The following is a 13,178-nucleotide window of genomic DNA, read 5'->3' as shown; positions in this document are numbered from 1 at the left end:
ATACACACACAACTTCCACTGTTACTATAAAGTATACACACACAACTTCCACTATTACAATAAAATATACACACACAACTTCCACTGTTACTATAAAGTATACACACACAACTTCCACTATTACAATAAAATATACACACACAACTTCCACTGTTACTATAAAATATCCACACACAACTTCCACTGTTACTATAAAATATCCAAACACAACTTCCACTGTTACTATAAAATATCCAAACACAACCTCCACTGTTACTATAAAATATCCACACACAACTTCCACTGTTACTGCTACTACTACTATTAGTGTAAAACTATTAATAATCTTTCATGCAGAACAATAGGAAAAAAAAACACAAAATTACAAATTTGTGAAATGATATTAACAGAAGCAAATAAAATCACACTTGATCACTAAATGAAATTCACTCAAGTGTTGTCTCCATAATTTCTGTCAGACAACAACTTTGATGAAGAAAGTTTGTTTGTTTTGTGCAAAGCTACACGAGGGCTATCTGCATTAGCCTTCTGTAATTTAGCAAAGAAAGACTAGATGGGACGCAGCTAGTTATAACGACCCACTGCCAACTCTTGGGCTACTATTTTACCAATGAATAATGGGATTGACCATCACATTATAATACACCCACGGCTGAAAGGGCGAGCATGTTTGGTGGGATGGGGATTCGAACACATGACCCGCAGATTGCGAGTCGAGCTCCATAACCACCTGGCCATGCCGGGCCGGAGAAGAAAGAACCATAAGGACATCAAATGTAATACATGTAGCTCAAAGTTTAAACATTTCTTCCACTAAATGTTATTAGATTTATATTAAACTTTGTTTCCATTGAGAATAATCCTACATAGAATTTGTTTTTTCCTATACAATAGCATCAAGTCTATTAAAAATCAAATAGTGTATTACACCAACTTAAATATTTTTACTAACTGAAGAAGTCATGAATTATACTAATGTTATGCTCACCCCAATACACATATACAATTTGATTATTTTTTTACTTGTCTGACAGACTTCATTCACATGTGACAGTTTTATCATGTCTTCGTGTAATTACTTTTCTTTTCTGATACATATTTGGATACAGAGCCTTTGACAAAGTTAAACTCAGAGTCTCACAAACCATTATAAAGTTAAATTTGAAGTATCTATCTACTCATATAAAATTGTATAAAAATTACTTTTATATCCTGGAAATAATTTTATAAAATTGACACTACGTTACATAAGAAACAAATATATTTTCTCATATTAGGTAGCAGGGGAACCTAACAAGTATACATCTGAAACAGAATTCTAATATACAATACTGTTCAAAAGTATGAGTGCAGCAATAAAATATTAACAACAAAAGTTTATCTTTACTACAAGTTACAATGGATACATATGTATAAATGAAACAATATAAAAATATCTCAAAAAATATTTTAAAAATTCTTTATTACTGTTAACTTAAAAGAAATAAATAAAATATACATACATAAGAACATAAATACTGGTTTTTGTATATTACAGGATATTCTTCAGTTTCTAAAATAAGGCAATCTCTAACAAATTGTATTTAAATGTAAAACTTTATATGTGCTGATAACTAATAACTTTACTTATTAGATGGACTATCCCATTTCTCTCTTTTTTTCACAGATTACATGCCAAAATAATGACTTTTTCAAATTACCTTGAATTATTAAAATTAAAAAACAAGTATGTATTTATCACAAAAAAAATGATTGGAAATGTGAAAAACATGCAATAATTATTGATCTTCACAAAGAAGGCAAGACTCAGAATTATATTGTGGCAAAACTTAGGATTTCAAGAGTGCCGTACAATAGGCTAGAAAACTTTAAAGCATCTATAAGGAAGGGTTGTCTAAAAGAAGACAAACTTATTAAAAGAACTTTCACTACTGATCACTTCTAAAACTCTCCTGAAATCAATGCCCAAGCCCACAAAGAATACAGTGTTTCTGCAAGTTCCAGAATCATTAGTAATTAGTACAAGAGTAATCTGGTGGGAAAAGTAGCAGTTAAGAAGCCTATCATGTCACATGGCAAAAAAGGTTGAGATCTGTGAAAAAGTCACTGAAACTGGATTGATGAATAGAACAGTTCTTTGGACTGGTGAATAATGGTATTTTCTGTTTCTAGTGTTGGAGACAGAGTGAAAATTGAAAGAATTATGAAAAGAGAGAAAGGAGTACCATAACACCCTTTACTGATAAAGCCTTGCCAAATGGATTTTTATCAAACTGGCTATGGGCTTGAATGATCCAGTACATAGTGCTTTAATTAATAAAAGGTACTTGGGGGTAAAAAGAAGTTGGAATAGTAAATAACCCTTTCAAAGTCCATATCTATATCAATAAAATATTTGTGGTTATGAGCCCTTTTGGTTAAAGATAAGCCAATCACTTAGCAGTAGCTTTTATACAGAAATAAAGCTGTAAACCTAAAACAATTGGTGAGAGCTATGTCTAAACATTGGGAGGCAGTCATAAAGTACTGATCATTCAATACTAAAACATATTTTACAAACTTTAAACAATTGTTTATCTACAAAGGAGGATATATAATGTTTTTTTTAAATTACAGAAAACAGCTATCTTTTACTTAACTAACATATTGTACAAATATAATACTGCCTTAATAGACTTGTAATTAAAATAAATAATTTGTAAAACTTAAAATACATAAAAATTTACAATAATCTGGGTATGCCATAAAATAAATACTATGACATACTGTGGTAACTTATACATTAGAGGGAGTGAAAATTAGAGAATAAAATTAAATTCACACATCCATGGATGTAACACTTGCTTTATATCCAATACCTTTAAGTAAAGTATTATTCACACAAAAGTTTGGAATTTTACAGAAGCCACATTTCAAAGCTTTCCTTTTGTTTGTTTTTGTAATGTAAACTTGTGAATTATTATTTTATGAGAAGTATTTTCTAAAAATAAAAGGCTTTATTAACCCTTTCACCTGGAAAAGCAAAACACAAGTATAAACAATCCCTCGGCTGGAGCTATAGCTGGTAGATGATGCGAGGCACACATGCCACAGAAATATCAGCTGATTGTCATATTTTCTCTACTTTTTAACATCATTTCGATAAATCATTGATGCCATAATGGCAAGATATGCAATGTAAATGTGTCTTGTATATCATAACGAGTAAAACAGCAAAATATATTGCTAACTTATGATGTTTTTTTGATGGAAAAATGACACTGAAATCTAATTACACAGGGAAATGGGTAAATGCTATATAAAAAAATGTTATTGTTATATAGAAAGCGATGAGAAAACCTGTTAAGCCATTGACCATTTGGAGGGAAAATAATGTCTCTCGTAAAGTTTGAGAGTCCACAAATGAGATTTTTATGTCAAAAACAGTATATGATGCAAGTATATTGAATTTTTATAGATTTATCAGGAATAGAATGGTCTATTGACACAGGAAGTAACTGTAAATGTAAGTTGGTTATTTATGTTCTTTTTTGTACTTTATAAAGTTATATATTTGGAGAAACTGAAAATTTAAGAAAAAAAACTATAAGTTACACAAGTCCCATGCACATAATCTTGCTTTACAGTCCAATAACTATAGTGGTATATTTCATGCATATTTGATGAAACAATTTGGAAGCTTACTTTTGAAGCTTTCCCTTTCTTGCATTAAAAAATCCATCAAAATAATTATTTTATGAATTGTTATAAAATAGTTTAAAAATTTCTTGGTAAAAAGAGTATGCAAGGTGTCAAAAGTCATAAATACACATGTAGATGTAGCAGTATTCTTTAATTAAGATACATTATCATGTTATATATATTCCACTGCTTTTGAATTATTATTATTTTTTTAATTTTGTGCAATTTGTCAGTGGTAAAGCCATTTTTAAAACACTTGCTTTACACTTTAAATGTACTATGAAATTAGTTGCAACATATTCCTATTTAGTGGTAAAACCGTATATTAAGTTGACTCTTACCTCCTCTCAACTATATTTAATGTATAATATATATAATTTTTTTCTTATTGTTTTATAGTCTGAGCAGGGCTGAAGTAGTAGTGGTAAATGATGTAGTATAGAAATGTATGAAGATCAAACAAACTTAATAAATAAGTAGCACAGCATACTTACCTATTCTGATTGCCTAGTCTTTTACGTACACAAATTATTCTTTGAAGCAAACTTTATTTATTTTTACACCTCTATGTAAAAATTAACTTTAATATTTAAAAATTATTATCCGAGTCATGAGTCACATATTCTAACATTAAAACATCAAAGAAAGAAATGGGGAAAAGGCCTTATAAATAGCAACTCAAATTTGAATAAAAAACAAAAAAAGAAGCATGAAGAAATGGATACTTGTTATTTTTAAGCAGAATGGTACCTTTAGAACAGCTAAACAGAAGAAGGAACCAATCAGCAGTACCCATCACCTAAATGGCTACTAAGTTTAATAGCAGAACTCATTTGAAAATGTAAAGCATATTCATTGAACCCTTCAATCCACAGCTTAGAATACTAGCCACAAGTGTACCATGGCCTTGGAGAAAAGGGAACTACTTTTGAAGAAAAGAGGAATATAGAAAAGGGAACACAAACCTTGAAGAAAAGAGGAATAAAAAAAAAGAGAGAAGAAACTGGGAGTGTAAATACTTGAAGAAAAATGCAGAAAAGAGAAAATAATGAAAAAGGGGAATAGAAAAAAAGGAATTATTCACCTTGAATTTGTAATAATCAAGGCATAGATTAGAACAAAACTATAAAATACCCAAAATATTCTTATATGTAGTAATATAAATAAAACTGATGAAAATTTTTTAATATAACCACTACCATGTCTGTTGTATCTCAGATGGTTGAAGAGCCCTGGTATAAGGCAAAGGGCCTCATCAACACTGGATACAAATCTTATGGTGTGTTTCATATATTATTACGCACTTATCTTTACTTAATAACCCTTTTGCAACAGGTTCGTGGAGAATACACGAGTCTGTCTGGGGAAGGATACCGTAACTCTGACATTTCTTAACATACCTTCACAAAAACTGGTAGTATTTTGTAAACAAAGAATGAGATTATTTTAATTAAGTCTTTCCACTAAAAATATGTTATTTATCTATTGTAGTTGTATTTTAAAATAACCATTGGGAGATTATAATGTAAAATGATCTCTTTCTATTAGTTATAAATATGTGAATCAAATAAGTACACATGGCTTGTAAATCTCAAGTCTAAGTATAGAAGGTGGGTGTGGCACCCATCAGGGGTTGGCAAAATGTATTTCTTGTGTCCACTGAACTCAGCAAAATAACTTTGGAACATATGTATAAATAGTGCAGTAAATGTAGTTTTTGTCTAGACATACATGTACAGACACTGTGTAGTTGTCTGATTCAAGTTAGAGAATCCAACAATTCAGATTTGTGAATGCTTTTACATCATTTAAGAACAAAACTCAAGTTTAAGTATTTTTTAAAGGTTTCTTTTGAAATAAAGAAACTAAAACTTAAATAACATAAAACTTCAAATTATAACATACATTATAATGTTAATTTCGTTGATAGTAAAGTTATTTAATTAAATTTTGAATGTAACTCAGCAAATTATGCAGAAAGTAGTTCCGTTGCAAAAGGGTTAATAACTGGCTGTTTGTTTGTTTTGTTGAATTTCACACAAAGTTACTCAAGGGCTATCAGTACCAGCCATCTATGAAGTGAGAGACTAGATAGGAGGCAACTAGTCAACATCACTCACTGCCAACTCTTGGGCTGTTCTTTATGAACAAATAGTGGGATTGATTGTCCATTTATAATGCCTCCACAATCAAAAGGGTATGTTCGGTGACAAGTTTTGAACCCTTTAACCACACAATGGAAGTCGAGTTCCTTAACCACTAGGCTTTGCCAATGAAATGCTTATTATTTAACACGTTGATATTTTTTTTTCTAATTAAAAATTGTAAATCAACAGAATTGGCCTTAAAATGAGTTTTATATTTCAACTTTTAGAATTATTTAAGTTTTATATTCTGTTTTCAAAAGGACATATTTTAATAAACTATCAATCTTTACTTCTCATTGTCATACGATATGTCTTGCACTATGAATTCTCCTTTAAATATTTTCTTTCCTCTTATATGAATTTCAGTGTTCAACCAATTAGAAACACAGAGTATAGATAGTGGCAGATTAGACTATAAAATTTGAGCCTCCTACCTTCTCGTTTTACTGAGATATCAATAAATTTGTCAAACTCACCTGAGAGGCTCCTCCCATCTTATCATAACTTTAAGGTAATTGTTAAACCCTATCGACACGGGTCAAAGGACATGTCATCGCGTTTGTTGACTCGCATTCAAAATTCTATTGAACTACTATTTTATGAACGTATGTCAATAAGTTGGTATCAAATTGTAGATTATAATCCTAATTTTAGTATTATACATTAGTTAATTTCTTAATTTAAAAGTAAATAAAAAAACAACACCTAAATGTATGTTGAATGCAGCATTGATTCAAATTAGATGTTTGTGATGTCCAAATACAAAGTCTATAGTTTCTTACAAATTAGATACTCAAATTACCAATATTGATATGCTAGAATATAAAATAAGATTCCAGAGGTTGTACAAATGAAATTTGAAAAGCATATGATAAAAAAAGAAGCATTTTATTCCTGGCATGAAAATCACCTTTCACTCAGAATGACCCACTAAAGGCTTTGCAAATTCACAGATAAATCTTTTGATAAATACTATATTGAAAATTATATTTTTTTTTGCCAAATTTCATGAATATACCCTTAGTTCATTCAGAGTTATAGTATGAATAGTTTTCGATTACATGTTGGTTACAAGATCAGTCAATTTGACAAAGCCCATTTACACAGGGTTAACTCGTGAATTTTTTTTTTAACAAAGCTATACAATGGGCTATCTGTGTTCTGTCCATGATGGGGAATTAAACCCCAGATGTTAGCAATGTAAGTCTATAAACTTACCACTGACACACCAGGAGACAAACCAGTTAGACCTTTTTAAACACATAATCCTACAATAACACAATTAAGTGGCTATAATTTAAGTCCATTTCACATTCTTCAAAACTGTTTCACTGACACTAAGTTATGGTTTCTCAAATAGAAATTTTCAATAATCTTTACTCAGAAAACAGTTTATTTTTACTTACTTATTTTGAAGGTTTTCATTCTGTTGCTGAAGTTGTGCCAGTTCTTCCCTAAATGAATGCTCCGTAATGGTAAGACTATTTACTTGAGCTCTCAGCTCCTGTTCACATTGCCGGCTGGCTTGTAGGTCTGTCTTTAATCGTTTGACATCTGATTCTAGTCTATTATAAAAGGAATAAACATTTTTTTATACATTTACTCTAAAGCATGTATTTAAATAACTTGAATATATAATACAGATTGTGGTATATGTTTGAATATCACACCAGTGAATGTAAATGTAAGGTTACCGGAAGAATTTAGTAATAATGCTACAAATAAGTTATTTCAAAAATGACAAGTGATTAATGCTTTTATTGACAATATTTTGATGAAAGTATACAACATGAGAAAGAAATGTGCTCTAATATTAATGGATAAAGAGAGAGCAGGATAAGAATAGTTTCTGTAAAAATGTGACATTGAAAAAAAAGACCAGTTAAAGAGAAATTTTGTACCAAAACATTAGACAGTCAGCAGGGTCAGTGACTCATTGAAAGAGCTATGTGTATCCAATCAGTCCCATAAAATGTCAGTCTATGATCAAAGTATTTGCGTGATGGGTAGTCCATTCCACATAGAAAAAAAGATCTGAAGAGATTCTAACTGGCAAGGCAATGAAAGAGCTCCTTGGTATTTGACATACCAAAAGCACCAAAGTCATTATTACAAGTTTATGCCATTTCAGATGTAGAAGCTTCTAATTTGTGTTACAGAATGACCACTGAGGGGTAATACCAACAGCAGAAACTGTTTTGACACACTTAAGTTAAAAATCATAAAGAAGATAACTGAATCACTTGAAAGAATGACGAGGGATAAAAAAACAGTACTCTGTCATACTGCCGAGTGATTTTGCATGAATTAAATAATAATGAACCAGAAAGAACATAGCAACGTGGGTTAGAAAGATAAGAAATCAAGGTGGAAGAGAAGATAAAATAGGGTTGAAGACTCATGGTGAAACTCAAAAAAACAGAACAAAAGAAATCCTATTTTAGTGGCTCAACTCAAGAACACAAATACAAAGAACCATAAACAAGGTGACCCCTGTACACTAGAATAATCAATCAAACTCTAATATAATCACCCTTCTGAATGGTATGTTAAAAATAAAGTGGTATCTGTCTATCATTCGAACACTGTACCTAGATAAAGAACAAAGTGTCATGGGGGGGATGTAGTAGCTTCATAATTCACTGACTGAGAAATGGGAGAAGATCACTACGAGTAAGATCTGTAAAGTACATTCAGCTAACCTGGAAGAACTGAGGATATGTTCCTGGAAAAACATCTCAAAATGTGAGAATCCACAAAAGACATATCCAAAGAATGAAGAGAATGGGCAAGGAAAGAACTGACAATCTGAAACTAAAAATTCACCAGTGGTAATTACTCACGAATAGCCTGGTCAAAAAGAAAAATAGAAAAAATTTAAGAATCAGCTAGAACAAAAACTGAAGAAACATGTATGGTAGAATGAGAAATGAAAGCACACTAATGAAGAAACAGATTCATAAAAGACAAATTATTGTGCACAGAATTCTGAATATGAAGTCAGATTAACAATAATCAACTTTAACGATAGGAAACAAGGTTTAGTGTAACAGTCAAAATGTTGTAAAAAAGCAAACTCAACCTCCAAAAGATATATGAAGATACATTCTGGAGAAAAAGCATGCTTTGCTTCTTCTAAAAACATCAATAAATGAGTAATTGTGTTGTTAAAAGGCACAACAGTTAACCAATGTGATTCTCCATAAGAACCTGTCTATTACTACAATAAAAATATTAATCAGTTTGAATAATAATTAATATTAATACAATGAATATTATTTTCATTTCCTACAAGTTTTATATATTCTCATGGGAAGCTTGTTTCTATATTTTCTAGTATCATATGCAAGCTATACATCCACATGCAGTCATTTCCATTTTACATGATGTAAAATAATTGCTAAGATAACTTCTCAACATCATCTGTAGATTTTCACACTTTTCAACTAGAGGCACTCAGTAGAGTGCAGACTTCCACAAGGCAGTGTTGATCATATTCAATCCTCAAAAAATATGAAAATGTGTTCATATGTCCATCATTATCAATGAACATGGACCATTTTAGACAGGACAATGAGGAATAATATTTTACATATTTCCACTAAGTTTCATCAAAATCTGATAATTTTTGACTGTGTTATACAGCAAAAATAGTATGAAAAGTCAGTCCCAATGTTAACAGATGGGGTATTTTTTTTATTTTTGTGGCCTTATTGTGATCTTGGCTCTCCAAAAACTAATTATGTCTAAGCTGGGTCAGAGTCCAAATGTATACCAACTTTTGTCAAAATCCATTCAGCCGTTTTTGAGCAATTTTGCTAATAAACACACACAGGGATGAAAACATAACCTCCATCAGCTTCAGTGGCACAGTTACATGGAAGCCACAGCAGCTAAGTGCCTTTACCTAACGTTTGGTTCAAAATTGTATTAAGCTTCTACATAAAACTCACTTGTTCACACTTAGCTCTCCTGCTGGGATTTAATGCTTTTCACATAGTGAGAGTAGATGCTAATTAAAGGAGGTGTTATGAAGCTAATCAACTAGTGTTTCCAACTGTAACTGTTTGATCATTCCAACAATCCAGTAATTAAGCATAAAGTTACATATTGGGCTATCTGTGCTCTGCTCCCCACAGGTATCAAAACCCAATTTCTAGTGTTATAAGTTGTTTTAGTCAACTCGTGTAAGAACAATTTTGTGTTTTTTAGCAATCTCATGAGAATAATTGACTAATAAGCTCATGAACCCAATACTTGATTAGCAAATTTCTACTTATTGCCCAGCTCTAGTTGTAATACTTATAGAAACATTCAAAATTGTTTTCATCAAAAGCAAAAACAGAGCACCTAAGAAAAACAAATGATGAGATGGCACAGCTACGATGTCAAAAAGGAATTACAATACAAGATGATGGAAGTAAGCTTGTCTCATTCTAAACACATGCAAATACATAGCAGAAATAATGGATGGAGAAGCAGACTCATTCTGAATGAATGGGAGTTTAGAACAACATTAAGGTGTCAAAGAAAGTTACTTCTACAAATAAAGTTATTGTACTTAAAATGACTGATGCCAGTATAAGAACAAGCACATATTATCCTAATAACTGAGGTAGAAAAACATTTGAGCAATGTGAACAAATCTACAGCTCTTAACTTTGCTCCTCCTTGGTATATCTAACAACACATATTCTTTCATTTGCTTTTGCATTCTTTGCTAGAATGAACCCTATATAGCACATGGCCCTACCCGTACAGTAAAAACATTTCAAACTTACTCAAAAACCTACCAAGTTCAATACTATTTGGGCACCAAAGTGATAAATTTGAAAAAAAAAATTCCACAAACTAGTAAAGTAAAATACACCCTTTCTGGAGATTGTGAAGTGGATTCATAACCCTTCATTCAATACAGAATCAGTAAAACATTAATAGAAACTACTGTAATAATATCAACAACTGTCATTAACTTGTTCTTTTAACCTATTAACTGCAGCTGCTCTAAATGGGCATGGAATTTTTACACACTGTACAGCACACTTGCATTCAACTCCTGGAGGTGAATTGTACCTTATACAGCAAATCAGCAGTCAGTGGGTTAAAATTTATGAAATGCTTATTTTACTGCAGAGTTTATCAATTTTACGTAATAGTATAATTTATTCATGAAATCTAAAAACATAATAATGAAGTTAGTTGAGTTTGTAATAGGCATTAAAAGTAATTCTTCTTTTGTAAAATTAAATGGTAGTCACATTTCAGGTTCATACAAAGTCTCAAGTATACATGTATTGAATGACCATTAATTTTATTACATTTCACTCTGACAAGACAATGTATTGAAAACTGCAACACAGATGGATCAAAAAATGAGGTCAAACATGTAATAATATATAAAAACTTAGAATAAATTTGGTTTGTCATTTCATCTAATTCCAAATGAATCTTATCATTAGTTTGTACTTACAAATAACTTAACACGTATGTTACTTGAAATTAATAAAATACATATGCAACATAGAAAAATATGTTTATATTGTAGTTTAATAATGTGTAAGGTACATTGTATGGTTCTTTCTATCCTTTTTTTTTGTGTTTTTAGCTTTCTAACTATGCAACAAGAGGTGTTAAAACTTTATCTATGTTCCTTGATGTGTTTCCTGTGGGAATAAAGCTTCAACTGAAAGTGAAATTGACAATTCTCTTTACAGAAAACAATATATACATCATTTGATAGATTAAAACCTTGGCTTTCTATTGATTATAAATAAAATAGTCTGGAATGGCAGAGAGAACTATTGGCAATTTCTGAAAGAGAGAATGTGACAGGTGGGTATATTCATTGCCTGAGCAATGACGATATAATAATAAGTAATTTAGATTAAATTTAATACTTCTTGTAGGGTAGTCAATAAATTAAAGAAAAGGGAATACCTAGAGAGCAAATGTCACAATTCTCAAACTAGAAAAAATTATAGGTTTTTTTAATATTGCCTTTTAAATGTAAGAACTTAAATACTATTAAAATATGGATTATTAGCTAAATTTTTAAGCTATATTTGTTGGTATATCATGAAAAGAGAGTGGTTTAATTAAATGTTGAATGCAACTCACTAAAACCCTATGACATGCACAGAAACAATGCCTCAGGTGACAGATTCAACACTCATTCTGAGCTGAAGTATGCAAAATGAACACTGGGAATGAGAGAGACTGGATGATGTGGCATAAGAATAAATATTTACTTACAACTAAAAAGGTGAAGTAGATGCAGAGTGAATTTATTGATTTATGCCACTAGCACTAGGATTAGTATATATCATAAAATTCAACAAAGATAAAGTAAGGACAAGAAGACTATCTTGCTAGTTTTCCAGTTCTTGTGATTGAGGAGTAAAGTTAATTAAAAGTAAAAATACATAATGAAAAGTAATTGATGTTAAAATAAATAAATTAATAATGGGTTATTAATCCTAATTATGATTTGTAAATGAATTAAATAAAGTTGATAAAATTACACTTCACCATATTAATCTCATTCACACCATAAGATAGTGTTCATGCAATCTGATAATATAAATAGTATCTCAGCCACTACTATGCTTGTCTTATCCTAGCGAGACCAATGAACCCTGGTGTTGACCAAAATACCTTGTCAGCACCAGTGTGGTTGACATATTATTATACATTCTTCTTTACTTTTACACACAAGCCCTTGGAATTTATTTGTTCCCTTAATGGCAGATAACGCTAAAACAAATATTATCTTAAAAACCATTTTAACTCAGATTTTACATTTTTGGTAACCAATCAATGCAGACACGTGTACGTTGAACCGACCACTTCACATTCATACCACTAATACTGATACTTGAACAGAGTTTTTATTGCTGGACAAAGACTGGGATGCTGAAATTTTAAAAAAATTTCTGAAAACTCCACATGGCTCTAGAATAAAAAAAAAAGGCAAAGTTGGTGAATAAAATTTTGCAGACCTGTTCTAGAGATGCATAATGTTCAGAAAAAAAAAACATTTTCCATTTTTAATTCTCAAGAAGAGTAATAAGTGTGCATATCTTATGCAAAATGAGCAAACTATGTAAGAAAAGACTAGTTTTGTTTATTCTTTTCTTTTAGCTAAGAAACTACTGCTTTATTTGCCACACACAAATATATATATATATATATATATATATATATATACACTATACATACACACACACACACACATATATATATATATATATATATATATATTATTATAATAATAACTACACTAGAACGTAACTAATTAATAACGTAACTAAATAAACTAAACTAAACCGTAAACCCTTAACCTTAAACTAA

General features: G+C 30.6%; 1 protein-coding gene across 2 annotated transcripts in view; it reads right to left on the bottom strand.

Annotated features, from left to right (window-relative positions):
• LOC106462275 (macoilin-like) overlaps positions 1 to 13,178 on the bottom strand; it is a 67,869-nt gene that overhangs the window by 16,399 nt on the left and 38,292 nt on the right. For both annotated transcript variants that reach the window (XM_013922175.2, XM_013922176.2), the window contains exon 8: positions 7,235 to 7,393. In XM_013922175.2, coding sequence (XP_013777629.1) covers positions 7,235 to 7,393 — 159 coding nt within the window. The remainder of the gene's footprint in view (positions 1 to 7,234; positions 7,394 to 13,178) is intronic.

Source organism: Limulus polyphemus, unplaced genomic scaffold (assembly GCF_000517525.1).
Source record: "Limulus polyphemus unplaced genomic scaffold, Limulus_polyphemus-2.1.2 Scaffold1130, whole genome shotgun sequence".
Classification (NCBI taxonomy): Eukaryota; Metazoa; Arthropoda; class Merostomata; order Xiphosura; family Limulidae; genus Limulus; species Limulus polyphemus.
The sequence above is the reverse complement of the archived record's forward strand: the minus strand, read 5'-3'. Positions and strand labels throughout refer to the sequence as shown.